Here is a 19,986-nt window from a genome sequence, read left to right as displayed (position 1 = left end):
GCAAGCCCCGGAGGTAGACTTCCGATCAACCTTATCACCGGCCCAATCGGAATCCGAATAGCCAATGAGTTCAAAGGTTGACCCCTTTGGATACCATAGCCCGAGAGTAGGAGTGAGAACAAGGTATCTTAGTATCCGTTTGACCGCCACTAAATGGCTCTCCTTGGGAGCGGATTGAAAACGAGCACACATCCCTACACTTAGCATGATATCCGGCCTAGAGGCACAAAGGTAGAGCAAGGATCCTATCATGGAGCGGTATACCTTTATGTCCACATCCTTCTCACCGTCACATGAACCAAGATGCCCCTTTACGGGCATGGGTGTCTTCATTGGACTTGCATTGGTCATGTTGAATTTCTTGAGCATGTCCTTCACATACTTTTCTTGAGAGATGAAGGTGCCTTTTGCAAGTTGCCTCACTTGGAAGCCTAGAAAGAACTTCAACTCTCCCATCATGGACATCTCAAATTTCCTAGTCATCAATAGCTCAAAAGCTTTGTTATGATTGGGGTTAGTTCCACCAAAAATAATATCATCAACATATATTTGACATATAAAGAGGCCACCCCCTTTAACCCGCTTGGTGAAAAGGGTGGAATCGACCGTACCCATGCAAAACCCATCATGTAATAAGAAATCCCTAAGGAACTCATACCAAGCACGTGGAGCTTGCTTGAGACCGTAGAGTGCCTTATGGAGTAAATACACGTGGTTGGGTCGGCATGGGTCTTCGAAACCCGGGGTTGAGCCACATATGCGGTTTCTTTTAGGGGACCATTCAAAAATGCACTTTTCACATCCATTTGATATAATTTGAAATTGTGGAAAGATGCAAATGCAAGCAAAAGACGAATAGCTTCAAGACGGGCTACCGGCGCAAAGGTATCCTCAAAATCCATACCTTCTATTTGGGCAAACCCTTGCGCCACTAACCTTGCTTTGTTTCGTATAACAATGTCATTCTCATCTTGCTTGTTCTTGAATACCCATTTGGTCCCAATGACATTGATGCGATGATCCTTGGGTCTCTCAACTAGAGACCATACTTCATTACGAGTGAAACACTCCAATTCTTCTTGCATGGCAATTACCCAATCCGGATCGACCAAGGCTTCATGTACCTTAAGTGGTTCAAAACTAGACACAAAAGCATGATGTTGACAATAAGTGATAAGTAATGCATGGTGTCTACGAGTTACCACTCCTCTTGAGATGCTACCAAGGACTTGATCCACTTTCATGTCACTTGCCCTTGTAGCGGCCTTGATCTTCCGAACGGTTCCTTCATGATCAATGAATTCATCTCTTGCTAGTACTTGATCATGAGGGACCACTTGAGCTTGATCATGAGTTGAGGATGTTTCTTGATCGTCATCATGATCTTGCTCCATGGAATGAGGATCTTCTTCTTGTTCTTCGGATTGAGACTCATCTTGAGTAGAGGATAGTTCTTGAGTCGCACTTGATGGTTCGGCTTGAGTTGAGCTAGGCTCCACTTGTGGCGTGCTTGAGACATCTACTCCATCATCTTGATCATCATTATGAACTTCCATGGGCCGGATGTGTCCAATGCCCATATGCTTGATGGCACTAGATGGATCGTCATCATTACCTGCAACACATGGAGCAACTTGCTCCACTTGGGAGCCATTATCCTCCAAGAACACCACGTCACAAGATACTTCAATAGTCCCGGAGGACAGGTTGTAGTATCTATAGGCGTGAGAGTTCTCCGCATATCCAACAAATATACCCTCTATGGTTCTAGTTTCAAATTTACCGAGCTTTCCTTTGTTGTTCTTAACAAGGCATTTGCATCCAAAGACACGAATATACATGACATTAGGCTTGTTACCGGTAAGGAGCTCGTATGGGATTTTGTTGTGGAGGGGACGGAGGAAGAGCCGGTTGGAGTAGTGGACGGCCGTAGAGATGGCTTCTCCCCAAAAGTTGTGGGGTGAGTTGAATTCACTCAACATGGTTCTTGCCATCTCAATGATAGTCCGGTTCTTCCTTTCAACAACACCGTTTTGTTGAGGGGTATATGGCGCTGAAAACTCATGCTTGATGCCCTCATCATCCACAAACTCTTGCATAGTGTAGTTCTTGAACTCGGTGCCATTGTCGGTCCTAATTGCCTTGATCTCGGATTCATACATACGTTGAGCTTTCTTGGCGAAGGTGATGAACTCTCTATGGTCTCGTCCTTAGACTTAAGGAGAAAGACCCAAGAGTATCTTGAGTAATCATCAACAATGACAAGTCCATACTTGCTTCCACCGAGAGTATCATAGTGTGATGGCCCAAAGAGGTCCAAATGAAGGAGCTCCAAAGGCCTAGATGTGGAAACAATACTCTTGATGGGATGCTTCTTCTTGAGTTGCTTTCCGGCTACACATGCACTACAAACACGATCTTTCTCAAAAGAAACACCGGTTAGTCCCACAATATGCTCACCCTTTAGGAGTTGTTTAAGATTCCTCATGTTAACATGACCAAGGCGGTGATGCCACAACCATCCTTCGTCATGCTTGGCCGCCATTAGACATGTGGAGAAGGAGGGGCTCTCTTTCGAGAGGTCAACCACATAAAGGTTGTTCTCCACATATCCAACAAGGACCAATTTGAGATTGTCACTCCTAAAGACTTGCACATAATATTTAGTGAAATATGAATTGTACCCGGCATCGGCAAGATGATATATAGAAAGTAAGTTATAGCCAAGGTGTTCAACAAGCATAACCGTCTCAAGGCACAAGTCCTTAGAGATTGCTACCTTGCCATACCCAAGTACCTTTCCCTTTGAGTTGTCACCAAAGGTAATGCTTGACTTTTTGTTGATATCTTCAATGAATTGATCAAGCACACCTTTTCCTCCGGTCATATGATTGGTGCATCCACTATCAAACACCCATTTTGGACCACCGGAGGAATACCCCTACAAAATCAAGTAGAGGATTTAGGAACCCATCGATTAATGGGTTCCTTTGCAATGGCAACAATATCTTTTGGTACCCAAATTGAGTACTCTCTATAAGCATAGCCATTAGGAGGGCCAACATAGTTAGCATAGACATCACCATAATAATCAACAAATAATGCATAGTGATCATTTGGCCCCGTGCGGTCACCACTCGTGGCTTTGCCCTTTGAGGTTTTGCCATTGTTAGTGACCTTCTTGTTCTTATCTTGAGCGGGTTTCTCCTTCTTGTAGTTGTTCTTCTTGTGGGACTTGGGGACATATCCAAGTCCATACTTTTGATTGTTTGACCTTTGCTTACTCAAGAGGTCATCCAATCCCATCTTGTTCTTGGCGGTGGTGAACTTTGCAAGTTCCTTTGTTAGCCTAACATTTTCCTCAAGAATAGATGCTTGCTCACAAGAAGATTCATTAGGATGATAGTCAAGACCATATTTGGTCACCAAGGACTCAAGATATGCATTGGTCTCGACATGTAAAGAAAGTTCCTCGTGTAAACGAATATGTTCCTCAACAAGTTTAGCATGCTCACTAGTAAAGGAAATGGAGGTACAAGCAAGCTTTTCATCATCAATGGGATCCTTCATTGATCCAAGAGCCCTTTTGTAGGATTCTTGAAGTAGATCATGATTCTCTCCAAGTTTCTTGAGCTCATCCTTGACAAGCTTGTTAGCTCTTTCAAGGTGGTCAAGATCCCTAGTGAGAGAAGCATGAGCAACTTCAAGTTCCTCCTTTGAGACATTGAGCTCTTGGGTCAATAATTGAGCCCTATCAATAGTTTCTAGGTCCTTAACTTTATCAAGTTCATAAGTTTCAATTTGTTGCTTAAGACCTTGAGATATGCACCTTTCGGTTTTTAGCTCTTGTCTTAGGAGATTGAATCTCCGTTCCTTCTCATTCAATTGATATTCTAATTCCTCAATGGACTCATCCTTTTCTTTGAGTGAGTCCATCAAGAAATCAAACTTGACAAGAGCTTCACCACGAAGGGTGCATCTAACATCATAGAGTTCCTTAAGCACAATTAATTCTTCTTGATCTTCGTTCTCATCATCAAGAACACTAGATAGGGAAGGTGGAGATTCCATTACCTTGGTTTCCCTTGCCATAAGACAAGAGCCCATGATTGGAGAGGAGGAAGAGTCATCGGAGTCATCATCTTGAGTTGTACTTGCCATGAAGGAAAAACCAACATCATCCTCCGTGGAGTAATCTTTGGAGTAGTCATATGTGAAGAGTGACCCGGGCTTAGAGAAAGCTAAACCGGCCACTCCGGCCTCCTTCTCCTCATCTTCCTCTTCTTCATCGGACAAGTACTCGGCCCCAACAAAAGCTCTTCCCTTGTTCTTCTTGTACCGATCGTTGATTGGGTTCGGCTTCAATCTTGGCTTGACCCCTTTGATGAACTTTGGCTTGTCTACCCTTTTCTCATAAGGGCACTCATTTGCAAAGTGGTTATCTTCATCACAATTGTAGCAAGTTTTCTTCTTCTTCTTGTCATTGAGGAGCATTGGAAACTTTGCCTTGTACTTCTTGGCAAAGAAAGCAAAGTCGGTAGCAATGTCACTAGTTGAAGTCATCTCTTCATCTTCTTCAATTTCATAGTCTTCTTTGCTTTCATGGTCGGCTCTAGCTTTGAGAGCAAGGTTGTGTGACGCTTCATGGTTGTGTGAGGCTTCATCAACACGGTTCATTGCCTTGAGTCTCTTTCCGGCTTTGGCCATGCTTTCATTGGCGGCCACATAGGAGACTAGATCATCGGAGTTGAGATCGGCACTCTTGGTCATGATTTGCAAGTTGAGTCCAAGGTTGGTGTCTTCTTGTTTGACGGCAATCATAGCAATGACCTTGGATTTTATGAAGGCTTCGTTCATCTCGAATCCGTCATTGTACTTCTCAGCACCAAGTCCCTTGACCCTTACTTTCAGAGCACCAAGCCTAGCATAGGCATCGAATACGGATTCTCCATCTCGAATCATGAACTGGTAGGCCTCTTGCTTTGCGGTCTCATAGAGAGCTGATTGGATCAAATCGGTTTCCTCTTGGAGTACTACGATCCGATCCCACAACTCTTTAGCGAAGACAATGTCATCGACTTGATCAAGAAGCTTGCGGTTGATGCCACTTCTAATCTTGTCACGTGCGGATGCATTGAGTTGACGGTTGTAGAACTCGGTGGAGGTCAACCGAGTGGGATCTTGTGGCTCCCGATGTCCATGAACAATGAGCTCCCATAGCTCCACACTGCAGCTGCGAATATGAGATTCCATAGCAGATTTCCAATGTGGAAAGTGAGTTCCATCGTAATGGGGAACGGTCCCACTATGGTTTATATGAGGCATGGGTGAAGTGTTTCGGGATAGTCATGGTTAACATCATGGTAGGATTCCTTAGAGGCCGAAGCCCCACTAGGAGTTCCACCCGCAGTTAGGTTCTTAAGCATGGCAGATCATTTCGTCATTTGGTTTTGTAGCTCATCCTCCTTTTTCTTCTTCTCGGCATCATATGCCAAGAATCTAGATTTCATCTCTTTAACCGAAAGGTTAGAGTCGTCATCTATACCCTCGAAGAGTTTATCCATCTCACTCTTAAGGCGGTGAAGCCCTTAATAAGAGTCCAGGCTCTGATACCAATTGAAAGTATAGAGATGGTAAACCTAGAGGGGGGTGAATAGGTTTCTACAAATTTTAATTCTTTCTTTGCAATATTAGGCTTTGCGGAATATAAAGATGAGCCTAATGCAAACTAGGTGAAGCAACCTATATGAGGATACAACTAACTCGAGCACGAAGGCTCTCACGAGCGATTAAATCACAAGTAAGGAGTTCGGTTAGAGATAACCGATAGCACGCGGAGACGAGGATGTATTCCCGTGTTCCCTTGCTTTGCAACAAGGTACGTCACGTTTGGAGGAGTGGAGGTCCCACGAAGGATTCCCCGCGCCACGAAGGCTCACCCTATTCTCCGGAGCCTATCCCACGAAGGAATAGCTCACTCACTTGTGGTAGACTTTGAGGTAGCCTCCAAACCTTCACAATCTTGCCCGGAGCAAATCCACAGCCCGGATGCTTCCGGACTCCTCTTGCCTACCTAGGGTTTCCAAGGAACCCTAGGAAGCAAGCTTCTCAATGAATACAAGGGGGAATGAGATTTGGCTTGGTAGAACGGTAGATCGGGTCCTCCTCTAATGATTCCCCGGAGGGATTTGAGTTTGGGTGGAGGAGGAGGGAGATCTGAGGCTTTTGGTGTTTCTAGCAATGGAGTATGAGAGAGAGAGCTCAAGAATAGTTTGTAGTGTAGTGCCTAACTGTTCAGAGGTAGGAGAAGACCTATTTATAGTGTTCTTCGAAATACGGCCGTTGGTCACTTGCCACATCAGCAGATTCTTCGAGAAACCCGGTCAACCGGATTTGGCGCCGGACAGGCCGGTCCACAGCCCGGTCAGACCGGGCCACAGACCGTACCGCCGGTTTCCAACCGGAGCTGGGACCGGGTCTTGACCGGGTAGGCTTCTGAGCTTACTGGATGGCGCCCGGATGTCACAGGCGCAGAGTCCGGTTGCTGACCGGGCCGCTCGGTCTGGTGCCCGGTCAGACCGGGCCATGGACCGGAGCAGCCGGTCCGAAACCGGGCTGGTGACCGGACGCAGACTGGAGAGCCTGCCTTCTTTACTGGAACTTGCCCGGATGGCACCGGTTCTGGGTCCGGTTGGTGACCGGGCTGCCCGGTGCCAGGGCCGGTCCGACCGGGTCTGTGACCGGCCAGGCTCAGAAAAACTAGCTGATTTTTCGTCGAATTGGGGGGTCTCCCGTTGCCTTTTGTTCCATTGTTACACCATCATACCTCTTTGGCTAATACCTGAAAGTCATCTTGTAGGCATGTATTAGTCCAAATACTCTAGCACGGTGTCATAGATACCAAAATAATGGATAAGGGTAAAATACCCTTACAAAAAGTCAAGGGGGGATTGGCTTTAGAGACTTGAGACTTTTCAATCAAGCTCTGCTAGCTAAACAAGCTTGGAGACTGCTTGAGTACCCTGATAGCTTGTGTGCTAGGCTGTTAAAGGCAAAATATTATCCTTCAGGTGTATTAGTAGACACTGTCTTTTCACAGAACACTTCCCCCTGTTGGCAAGGCATCACCCATGGTTTAGAACTCCTCAAGCATGATATGATTTGGCGAATAAATTTAGGAACAAAAGTAAGGGTGTGGAGAGACAATTGGTTACCAAAGGGCAACCTAAAATCCATGGGCAATGCTAGCAAATTGCGAATCAGATGGGTGTCAGAGCTAATAGATCCATCAACTAAAACTTGGAGAGAGGATCTTGTGAGAAAGGTGTTTTATCCCCCTGATGCAGACACGGTGTTGCAAATTAAATTGCCCGCATTTCATGGCAAAGACCACCTAGCTTGGCATTACGAGAAGACGGGATTGTTTACAGTTAAGAGTGCATACCGACTTGCGTTGGATGTAAGAGATAAATAAAATATGATTGGTATGAGTAAAAACCATGCAGGTGACAGAGATATGTGGAATATAATTTGGAAAGCAAAAGTCCCATCAAAAGTCCGTGTATTTGGATGGAAACTTGCCTCTAATACTCTTGGCGTCCAAGCTTTGCGATGCGCCAGAAACATGAATTAGATTGCAACGTGCTCCATTTGTGGTATGAATCAAGAAACTAATCATCATGCAATGGTGGAGTGTACCAAGGCAAAAGCTCTACGACAAAGATTAAAAGAAGCATGGGACTTGCCGGATGATCGCATACTTAAGTTCACCGGAGATAATTGGGTGCTGGTTTTACTTAGCCAACTAAACGAATCAATGAGAGCAAAATTACTCTTTCTTTGGTGGAGAACCAGGCATTTGAGAAATAATATCATTTTTGGAGACGGCAAAGTCAGGATAGAACAATCTGCCAACTATCTTCAATCCTATTATGATGCTTTCGAAAACCGGAATGATGATCATCCTGTGGAGGATACCAAAGTTGAACTGGCAATCTCTACGCCAGTGCTGATCCACAATTATAAAACAAAGGAGGCTGTGGGAGTGTGGAGCAAGTCTCATCCGGGATGGGCAAAGATAAACACTGACGCTCGTTATTCTGAAAATGAGTGTGCAGGTTCATGAGGAGCTGTCCTAAGAAATGAAGAAGGAGAACCCAAACACGGAATCAGCGGAGGCGATCGCCATGCTAAATGGCTTAAAATCGATTCTGACTTGTTATGCAGCCCCCCTCCAAATTGAGAGTGACAACACCTTCCTAGTGAATGAGCCGAAGAAGAAGAGAAGTAGCAAGTCTTTAATCCCTGGTATTGTACAGGACGTAAAAGATACTATGTCATCAATGTTGGATATCTACATTTCGAAGGTTAATAGGTCGGGGAACAAAGTTGCTGATGCTCTAGCAAGGCTAGGAATTAGTGAATCGAGCGGGTGTGTGATGTTGGGTTCTGTTCCACCCTGTGTGGCGGAGACTCTTAAGCAAGATTGTAACCAAACGTATACTGTGATAATGTAATCAAATGCCCAAGTTCAAAAAAAAAAAAGGAATCTAAATGGAGTTGCCGAGTGCTCAACGGGCAATTAGACAATCTCAACTTTTGCCTATTTTCAGTTGTTTAAATAAATTCAGCTCATAAATTTGTAGGCAATTGTTCCATAGCTCTATCTCTTCAAAATCTTAATCTCCAGGGGATTGTACTACATGTTGTACTTTGTATTTGAGCTGAAATAAAATCTTGGCGCCCCCAACGCCTGCCCTTGTTAAAAAAAAACACGTCCTCGAAGCAATTATTATCCTAGTGTATGTTATGCTGTCGTGAAGCGTGTTTGCCACTCTGGCTTCACATTGTTTACCGGACTTCAATCGCTTTGTGTCAGTTGACTGTTTGACCGTCATATTTTAATGTTTAACTGAATAGATAAAACTGCCTTTGTCAGGTCCTGCTCCCACACGACATTCAGTTCCATTAACGAAGAGGACAAAAATTAGTCGCATCTTATACCCAGGTTTTGAACTCTTTGAACTATAGGACATTATATTTCCGTACTAGTAAGTTTTCTATTGAAGAAAGAGGAGTATCTTAATCTTTCCTTGATTGAAATTACGGTTCATATAAAGCATAAAGTTTCCTAATTGACACTAGTACCAATGACCTTCGGCAAAATTAGATGTTTTTCCGCCTAATTTCTCAAAGAAAAGAAATCAATAAATAAACTCTTTTGTGACTACATTTACAAACCAAGTAATAATTGCATGAAGCAGGTTACATCATCCTGGATTCATAACAGGTTACATCATCCTGGATTCTAGTGCTCTTTCAATCTTAAGAGCAATGCACTACACTCTGAAAAATAATCATTCCGACACAATCTACGTTAAATCAAGCAGCACTGGGTTATTATACAGATAGGGCCATCATACAAGGCATCAGAAGCCTACAAGCCAAACAATATTTATGCGAGTCATCACGTACTACTGCACGACTCGAAAAAGGTCAGAAAAACAACACCAGCTCGGGGGACAACACAACACAACCAGGTCAAGGGGATTGAATGGGATCGGAGCGGTGCTACAAGAACTTCGAAATATGGGCGACACAATTGTCAGGAGATTGATGCTGCTAATAGTTGTCAATCAGCAGGGGATTGATGTCGTTAGCTTGTATACTAAAGAGCGACTGACTCAGTTCCGGCGACAGCATGTTGGCTACACCTTCAAACTGCAATGAGAGATGCAACCACTGTCAGAAAATCCTAAAAGTGTTGTGTGACTTGGACAGAAAAGGATATGTCTTGTTAGGAAACTAAAGGAGCAAGTCAGCAAATTAATCGCATACCTTTTCATGCCTATACTTTTCACGTATAGCATTGAGAGGGCATCCACTGGTGTTGCGCTGCAGTTCCCGTAGAGCACATACGCACATTTGAATATCAGAACTTTTGTATGAGGTGTAATGCTCCAGAGTATAGTTCTGTACAAGAAATAACATATATTAGAGGAGAAAAGAAACTTGTTTTCACATGATGTACAAAGGTCTGTATTCAGGGTTTTTGTACGAACCCATGGAAGGTCTGATTGGTCAAGTGTCCATCTTGCAAGAAAGACTGCAGAAGCTGCCACCACTGAAGGGAGAAATCTCAGGAAACTGTAATCGGTCAAAGTCAACTCCGCAAGATAATTGGCCAGATAACCCAAAGTTACAGAAGGAGCCTGTAGATGTAGTTTGAGAGATTAATGATCAGCGCCATACATATAAATTGAATGAAAACTGTGCTAAAATGGTTGTGTGCCAATCTTACTTTGTGAGAAGCCTGTGCTGCTCTAAGGAATCTCCTGATAAAATTTCAAATTACAGAAAAGGCTTGTTAGTGATGGCACACGAACTTCACATTGAAAAAGAAATATGATGTGTCTAGTCATCCTGAGTAAGCAACCTGAGAAATGTTTTTGTTGTAGGAACAGAAAGATGAAATCCTAGATCATTAAGGACTTGGCACTCCATTTTCAGCACCTACAGAATCAGGATGATATCAGCTACGGGGATCAACAATGACACTTGCATATGTGTAATTAACAATCCTTCAGATTTCACATGAAAAAAATACCTCAGCTTTTGTATATGTATTATCAGTTATGAAACAAAATTCTTCAACACGAGGTGCACAGATCTCTTCATATTTCCTGCAAAAGAAGTTAAATTTTTAAAAAACACTAACAACATATATCAGTCACCAATAGCAGCAAAAGCAATAAATATAATTAATATATTCGCCACAGAATAAGCTCCTTCAGCAACTACGCAAACCTTTCCACGATCCATCTTCCTATCATTTTCAAGGTTTTTGTATATTGAATATTAACATCAAACAAATACAAACTTACGAGGCAATGAGCATGCTAGTTATCCCAAGAAGTTGAAGTTTTTGTCTCTCAATATATTTCCGGGAGAGAAATATATCAATAAGATATACAGTGAGGTATAGCGTGTCAGGCACGAGCTTATATTCTTCAGAAACCTGCAAAGATAAGAACTTCATAAGCGGAGAAGTCGTGAACAGTAAAGATTCAACTGGGACAAGGATCTTGATTTGTGGCAAAAGAAAACAAAGATATTCCATATATATGTCAGAAATGTATAAAGTATGTTTCTGGTGCTGAAGACCACTATCATCATATCCTAACATCTTTAGTATCTCCAGGTCTCTGAGAGTAATGTTTTTATATATGTGCATACCACCACAGCAGAACAAGTTTGATCATCTTGGGTTTGGCTCAACTTTACACTCAGCAAGTTATTTGTTGCAAGAAGGATGAGTGGATCATCACCACTGATTCAAACTTCTTGTATAAAATTCTCTATCACTGACATCAAATAGGATATTTGAAAGGAAAACAAAAGAAGCTGCAGAGACAGGAATGGAAAGAATGTTCATGTCCAGATGCCGCATGTAAAACCCTCGGTGAGTGCATCTGGGACTGGTGTCAAAATCCTGAACTCTAATCCCCTCTGAAATGAATGGGCAAAGTTTCTAGCATCCATAATTATGAACCTTTATATATAATTTTATACTTTATGTTTGCAGCTTATATACATGAACTTGTATGTGAAGAAGTCCAGTGAAATGGCAATGATGAATGCCCACATAGTCTTAAAGAACAGAATTGAACTATTTATGTATACAAACCTCAACAAGCCAATCAATCAGAATCCCTCGCATCCCCTTTGTAATGTCCTTTTGCAAAGTCTCCATGTAATTTGATTTAGGTCTTCTTATAAGCTGGGGAATAACATGAGCTCATAAGATGGAGGGTGAAATGCTTATCACAAAACAGAATGCTAACAGCATAGCACAGAGATGGAACACAAACATAAGTTTTTTAATTCTTCCTAGCTTTATAAGACATGTAAAATATGAGGGACAGATAAGTCGTAATTCCGTCCAAACAGTAGAAGAAGCTCTCCATTTTACCAAATTATATCAACATACCTCTGAGGCCATTAAGTTTGCGTATATCTCTGCAACGTAGGAAGCACACATTTGTGGATTTCCATTATCTTTGTCAATATCTATAACATTTAAACCAGCATAGTTCCCTGGAAAAAATATAGATTATTTAGCTGCTGCCACGTTAAACAGAACACATAAAGATTATCTACAAGTTTCTCAGAAATGAACAGTGCCGTAAACAAGTACAGTATACCCAGAATATGATAAAAGCCAACCAGCAGTGAGGAGTAACACTAAAAGAAAGAGAAGCTCTGTACGTTTAGGTCCAGATGATAATGGTTGAGGAAAAAACATGAACTTAACTAACCATTCTTTGAGTCCGCAGTTTCAGATTTATCCCTTGTGTTCCTTCCCTGAAAGAATGCCTCATGAAACCCACTCAACCTGTTCCATTCAATATTTTGTAATGACAATGACCCCTTAATTTCGAGCAAAGCAGTGGGCTCCTCTTTTGGTGCAAAAAGCTCTCCCTTCTGAGCTTCCTCAGAATCATTAACAAATGAAGCTTCACTAACAGCAGGAAGGGGTGGTTTAGGAGCCTTCTTTGCACACTGCTTGTTTTTGTTCGGCATTCGTGCCACCTTTTGGGTGGGCTTTGACTGAAACAAAGGAAATACCTTATCATTTAGTTGACATTATTTGGGAGAAGAGAGTAATGGTCAAAAAAATCATAGAAGGATACTGTAATATGTGGAATATGTTGGTACCTGCAGCTTAGTCGCAGCAGTGCAACTTTTGTATGAGTTTGCACAGCTTATGTTTGTCACATCCCTGAGCACTGCTCGCCTTTTAGGCTGTGGAGCTGATGTTACAGCACTTGCACAAGCATTCTCATCCAAAGCTCCCCTTTTCGCATTTGTTTTTGCCGGCGGTTTTCTCACAGGTACTGGTGCAGGGTGAGCCACTCCAAACCTTCCACGGTTATTAGCAGCTTGAGCTCGGGTGACACGGCCACTGGGTGCTTGGCAAGCAATAAGGACTGGATTATCCTTTCTTGCAGCCATGACAACCTGAATGGGTTACAGTGAAAATGACATTATGGATTCATGCAATGAGCAAAACAAGATTGCAACAAGTAGCATTGCAGAACTGAAAGCATCGGTTCACATGAAGCATCATGCAACATTGTTAATTAAATAAATAAACAAGTGAAGGTACAAGTTTATCCAGTCTACTGAGAGCATGAACTAGAGAAACAATACATTATCTCAGGTCATAAAAAGCAAATAAGCAACCGAAAGATTATATTTGGACAAATTTACTTTCTGGCATTGTAAATATGAATAAGATTATGAGAGGAAGTGAAAACATATAGCCATGAAACTCAGATGGAATGTTGCACAGCTTGAATTATATCAAAAGTATGGAAAAAGTAGTTCTTTCTGTAATCAGCTTAATCTCCCTGCCATTTTCTTTCCACTACAGCATGTCTTGCAAAAACAATGGACCACGAGCAAGAAATGCTATGCCACGTTCTGCGTCTAGATTTTGATAGACCGGGTGCAAAGATAAGTTTATATATTTGGGCAAACAAAATCTCAAAATCATGCTGACAGGGCGTACTGCAAATGAGTGAGACAAATGTGGAAAAGGTTGGTACAGCCATCACCAAGTTTAATACTAGTTTATTCAAGCAACATTGGAGTAGGTTAAGATGAGAAAGATTGGACTTGAAAGAACGGGTGCAACAATAATAAGTTTATATATTTGGGCAAACAAAATCTCAAAATCATGTTGACAGGGCGTACTGCAAATGAGTGAGACAAATGTGGAAAAGGTTGGTACAGCCATCACCAAGTTTAATACTAGTTTATTCAAGCAACATTGGAGTAGGTTAAGATGAGAAAGATTGGAGTACTTGAAAGAACGGGTGTAAAACTAGTACTTTAAAAAGAAAACCCAGATTTTCAAGAACCTGAACCCTAGAAATGATTCTTGAGAGTTTTCTAATCAGCCTTGACAGATCAAGTTACCTATACTATCAGATTCGTGAGTTCTTCCTGTAAAAAAAAGATTCGTGGGTTCTTGGAAAGGGATGGGGGCGCCACCGGTTCTTGGAAAAGAAACCCCAAATTCTTTTCTTTAAAACAAGAAAGCCCAAATCCGGCGGGCGAGATGTGCAAGAAAGGAGAGCATGTAAAGGAATGAGAGGGCAAAGAACTCACCGGGCTCGGGGGGGGCCGGGCGAGAGGGTCGCCACCCGCGTCGATCTACCGAGGCCGGAGAGGAAGGAGCAAGAAAGACGGGATTGCCGTCGATCTGGCGGCGAGGGAGGATGGGGCGGCAGCCGGTCCCCGGGAGAGGCAGGCCGCCGTCGCTGGAGTGGTTCGCCGAGAGCGAGATGTGGGGCGGGGAGACGCCGGCGTCCGGGAGGCCCTCCGGTCCGAGAGGTTGTAGGGTTTAAGAAGGGAGAATGCGGGCAGCGGAAACCCTAGCGTTCCCCGTCCAGATCTGCGCCGAAGAGGAAAGCCCTCCCAGCGCCGGCGGGATCCGGATGAGGCGGCTGCGGCGGAGGCGGCGACCACCTTTGGGGTTTGAGGTTTGAACCGAGCAGGCGGGATGATTTGGGGCAGCGTAGAAGAGGAGAAGGGGACGGCTGTGGTGGGGACGTGGGTTCTTCCGTGGGTTCAATCCGTTTTGTGGCCCAAAATACGTATCGAACAGACCACCAACCTGCAAACCAACTCACTTCACAACCATTAAACTGGACCCAATTCGTTAACCGGCCTGGCCACTCCCATTTATTTTTCGCACTCAATCTCAAAACAAAACAAAAACCGGACTCCTTAAAAATCTTCTATCTATCAAACAATTAACGGCTTAGATTAAGCAACATAAAGCGAATGGTTCAGATTTTAGAGTCCGATCCTAACCAGTCAGATTTTATTCCGATCATAACCAATTCGGTTGGTTGTCGTACGTGTTGGGTCAGATTGGTTTGGGATGCATATATCTGTATATAATACGAGACTACATAAGTAACTCCGACGGAAAAAACTCCCAAGGAGATCGATCGAACCCACCGACTAGACCTCGACATGGACAACGACCGCCAGCAGACACGCGACGACGCCGCTGTCCCACATCAGGACGAGCAATGTCCGAGGTACATCGAGAAGTGCCGGAAGCGGCGGCTCATCGAGCAGCGCCTGTACGAGGAGCCCGGAGGCCTACGGGAAGGTTCCAGGGAGATCGACCACGGATCGAACAAACCGACTCGACCTCAACATTGACCACGACCGCCAGCAGACACTCGACGCCGCCGCCTTCCCACATTAGGACGAGCAATGGCTGAGGTACACCTAGCAGTGCTGGAAGTGGCTGCTCATCAAGCGGCGCCTGCAGGAGATGTACCAGCAGTGGAGGCCGACGGGTAGGTTTCAAGGATGATGGCAATGATATGATACATCATACATGTCCCGCATGATCCTCGGCAAGAACCGCATTGGCTTGGCTTAGAGAGATAAGGTATGGCTACGACTGCACATGTAGTATGTATTATATTGATCACGACTCTTTCCGCCTCTCAGATCTCTCTGTTTTCTCATCATCTCCGTCGCTGGATAGCGTTGAAGTATCAGCCACAGAATAGATTGAACTCCGATTCCCTCCGGCATATTGTGTTCTCCTGAAACTACTCAAGGCTTTGGCAGTAATGAACTCATGCCCTCAATTTCAGGATGCCGAAACATACTGCTCAAGCGTGATATGTACCAACGCCCATCGCTCGAGCAGTTGTCGCGAGCACCAACATCAACGTTAATTGGAAAAGGAGCGATCCGACCGCATCGACAGCTAGATATGTGCAATTTATGCGTTGATCGTCTTCTAAAAAACTAATGGTGTGAATCCTCTCCCAGCGTTGGCCTGCAGCAGGAGCTATGGTGGACCGAAGGAAAATAATAATCAAGAACAGTTGAAGAAAGAATTCCATCGCGATGGTGCTATGCCTCCATGAAGAACATTGCTAATATTTGAGCTAATATGGGTGGCCAATCTATGCGGGCGAGAAGAGCTGGCTCGCGAGAAAATGACGGGCCGGCGACAGATCAAACTGGTATGTGCTTTAAATCTGCTTCCATGGCAACATATAAAAATGTGAAAATCGATTATTAAGGAGTCCTTCATGTAGTGCATTGAAGGTACTCACAATTGCGTGATGCTCTTCTCCAAAAAGAATGAGCTAGGCTCAGTTCCTAAAGCAGAATACTGATAATGTACCGGAACGAAAAGAACGTGCGTGTTGCTTAATCGTAAGGAGAAGACATCTCTTGCCTGAGAAAATATAACCTGCTATGTCCTACCCAATGCAAATTTCGGTTCATATATCTGTACCAACAAAATATCTTGACAGTTTTCTATTTGAAAATTCTGATGTGGATAGAACTCTTATAAGGTGGATAAAGCAATTTACTTTATTTATACCTGAATTTCGATCTGTTAATTGAGTAAATTGTCCAATTTAGGAATATGCTATGATATATTACAAGAAATTGATTGCATTTATCTAAAAGTTCAATTCAAAAATGAAACATGAAATTTGAAAATACAATTAAATATTTTGATATACATTCTATAGCATTTGTTAGTGATTGAGGACCAATAGTAACACCTAACACAATCATCGTGCAACTGTTGAATGGATGTATTTACACTCCATTGTCTTCATAAAACGAGGAAAGAAGTGCATGAGTTGACGATCACTAACAACATTTGCGGGTATGGATATAGAAGAATCAAATAGTGTGCATAGTATCATGCCCGATGAAAACAAGGACACAAGTGTATATCATGCATTTTACAGGAAAGGTGGGAACCAACAAACTGAGGCATTGACTCAGATTTAAGAAAGAACTACGTCATGGAACGTACAAATAAAAATACAACAAAAAGATCTTCACGTCTCCACCCTTTATATGCAACAACTGTTGGACCGGAGAAAAATATCTCTACAGCTCCGCTGATATCTCAACAACTTTCTGTGTTTTTGGCCAATGGACATGATTTGTTGCAGGTTGTGCACGACCAAGGAGTCGTAGATAGACCCTAACGGTTGATTGTGGTGGATTCCCAACAATAACAGAAGTTGAGAAGACGACGATGAGACCTTTTGTCAATCTGGCACGACGGAGCACCGAACACAAAAGGCTTCCGAGTAGCGAGATTGGTATTGATCTGGCAAGAGGCAATGGCATCGGCAGACCGTGCAGTGGTTAGGATCGACAGCAACCCTATTGTGGCATACACAGCACATAAGACTCGGTTTGGTGAGCTGCGGGCTAAGCAGTATCCATTAGTTTGAGCTCTGATTTTTTTGTTTCGCCGATCACACTGGCCGGACTCAAGTTGAAAGTAACTCCAGAATATGCCTGTATATCAAACATCACATTTGCAGGTCGTCGACGGGCAAGGAGTTGTATTCCTTCCATGAAGTGAATAGAAACAACGGATCTCAATCGGTACTGCACATCAAGCAAACGGGATCCTAGCCAGCCCCAAATTGACATACGGGCACAAATTGCAGGTATGTCTACAACCCCCTTGGTCCATATATATGTTGCAGATCGATCTAGAAAACAAGGCAACGATCCAATCCATGCTTCCATGGATCGTTCCTGTGCAACCTTTCAATCACGCCGGGTTTCAAGACTACGTCTGCAATCTAGCTTCTCTTATCAAATTCTCATCATGATTGATGTAGGCATGCAGCGTCGAAGCTAGCCGACATACCATTTGTAAATTTGAAGAGATTACCATGGTTTCAAAGAGAACTGAGGTGATACGGCAAGGTGGAGCCAGGGGCGGAAACGCGTGGCTGGACCAAATAAGGATTCACTTGAGCGACGAGGCTCCGCCTGCACGCCAGCGGCTAAAGCCAGTATTTTGCGAGGTCGGGAAATAAGGTAAAGACATCATGCAGCTTTGGTATACATGCATACGTAAACAACGGCTGCATCTGCATTTGTTTTGGGTCGTTGTTCTCTTTGGTCAACTGTTATATTGGCATGATACATGCAAAGCTACTTGGCTACTAATAGGACTCTGCGTTCATCTTCTTTCCATAATTACACAGTATGCATGCATGTGTCCATGCATATGATAAATATGATGCATCTTTATAATTCCTGATACATGCATATACAAGCACGTTATGCTATAGTATGAATGTTTTGGCCTTGCAAGTAGAGAGTACTATCTGTATTAAAAAAACTCATGAAATTCAGAATTTGCACTAAGAATGTCCTAATGGTATAGTATTCACTGATGTTTTGGGCTGAAAACCAGACAATAGCAACTTGATTCCAGTTTTATTATTGTGTATGGCTCAATACCCATCTAATTAATTTTTGGAATGCGTCACATACTGTAAGGTTGAAGACGAAGTAATGATATTGCCATTTATATTACAGGAAGTGAGGTTCAGGCTCTCTCTGTGTTATTTTCTTGCAGGGGTTGTATTTGAGAATCATTTATTGATCTTAGTAATAAATGAAATTCATGGACAATGTCAATTTAAGGTATGAATATCCTGCTTGAGCCATTATAGAGACATGATAGCTGCAATTCGTTAACTTTTGCAATGGTACAAATAGGAGAAGAAATGTACGAAATTGTTACACAAGCAATGGGTGTCTTCGGATGTTGCTTATGGGTATATAATTATGAGAGATTATTCAAGGAAATACATAGAACAAGGGAGTGGGTCCATGGAGAAGAGGGAAATAGAAGTATTGATCACACACAAAGGAAGGGAGATGTTACTCCTTCAACTGGTGCAACATGGTCAAGTCGTCATTTTATCAATTTCAGTTGTAAATAAGTTTTATTTTCTTATGCCTATTAAATAGATAGGTGCCATCAAATTATTTATCTATGTACTATAAATGTTTGATTTCTAAAGGAAACCATGTGAGGAAAGATGGAAATGTTCACAAGTTGAATAATAGAATATATAGATTGGCGCAAAAGTATATAATTTCATGGTGCGTACCAACACCATAGTTGCTGTCTCCTACTACCAAGAAATTATGTATTCTAATCATATTTCTTCAAGATGTAGTTTTTATTTAAATACTATGTCATGCCGATGTAGTAGTAAATTAAATTGAATATATTACATATCAACAGAAATAATATAATAAAATACAATACTTTTTATATAGTAATCTAGCCGCGCAGTACGGCGTCTGGGAGTCCTAGTGCAGGACGGCGTCTGGGAGGCGGCCGCGCAGTACGGCGTCTGGGAGTCCTAGTGCAGGCCGGCGTCTGCGGTCTGCGAGGCGCGGCGTGCGGGGAGAGAGAGAGCGAGGGGAAATGAGAGGTGCGGGGCGGGGTCTGGGGGGTGTGCGGGTGACGGTACAGTGTTTTGCGGGGGCGTTTTCCGGATGGACTCAGCTAGGCTGAGCTCAGAAGCTCGAATCGAGCTTCTCTCTCGGGCAGGGCTCTGGGGCGTTTTTCGTGCGAGGTGGGCAGGGTCGAGAGGAGAATGCCGGGCTAACAAACACCCAAATTTACAGAATTCTCGGTTGGGATGGGAGATTCTGGGTAGACCCGGGCTACCAAACACGCCGTGAAATGATAAAATTGACTTTCGCAGAAAGTTCAACACAGCATATAAACCATATCCAAAATTTATGTCCATCCTGACCCATTTTCATAAGCTCCTAACACGATGTCTCGGCATCGACTGTCCGAATAGATGGAGCTCACATGTAGCAATGGAACCGTGTTGGCACCTTGCCAAGTGCCATGGCATTTGGTGTTTGCTCTCATACCTGAGACCATGTTATTTGGCCTTGAAGGGTTAAGGGTGTGTTTGGTAGACCAACTCATCTCATATATTCTCATCTCAACCTAGCTTAAGCCACTATTTCTTGTTTGTTAGAGCATCTCCAGCCGTTTGGGCTCCCCACGCCCAAATTCGGCGATATTGTCGTTCGGATTGGATGAAAATTTGGCCTAGGGAGGCCCAATTT

At 43.2% G+C, this 19,986-nt stretch overlaps 1 protein-coding gene across 1 annotated transcript; it reads right to left on the bottom strand.

Annotated features, from left to right (window-relative positions):
* Window positions 1–9,560: 9,560 nt before the first annotated feature.
* On the bottom strand, window positions 9,561–13,015 carry LOC124655463 (cyclin-A2-1-like). Its single transcript, XM_047194353.1, has 11 exons — window positions 12,718–13,015; window positions 12,318–12,609; window positions 11,990–12,096; window positions 11,687–11,779; window positions 10,884–11,017; window positions 10,607–10,682; window positions 10,436–10,512; window positions 10,301–10,334; window positions 10,062–10,211; window positions 9,838–9,972; window positions 9,561–9,720 (listed from the first exon to the last, which is right to left on the bottom strand). The coding sequence occupies exons 1-11, from the start codon at window positions 13,012–13,014 to the stop codon at window positions 9,622–9,624; spliced, it is 1,494 nt and encodes a 497-aa protein (XP_047050309.1). The 5' UTR covers window position 13,015; the 3' UTR covers window positions 9,561–9,621.
* Between the last annotated feature and the right edge of the window lie 6,971 nt (window positions 13,016–19,986).

This window comes from Lolium rigidum, chromosome 5 (genome assembly GCF_022539505.1).
Source record: "Lolium rigidum isolate FL_2022 chromosome 5, APGP_CSIRO_Lrig_0.1, whole genome shotgun sequence".
NCBI classification, from domain to species: Eukaryota; Viridiplantae; Streptophyta; class Magnoliopsida; order Poales; family Poaceae; genus Lolium; species Lolium rigidum.
This window is presented reverse-complemented; position numbering and strand designations above follow the sequence as displayed.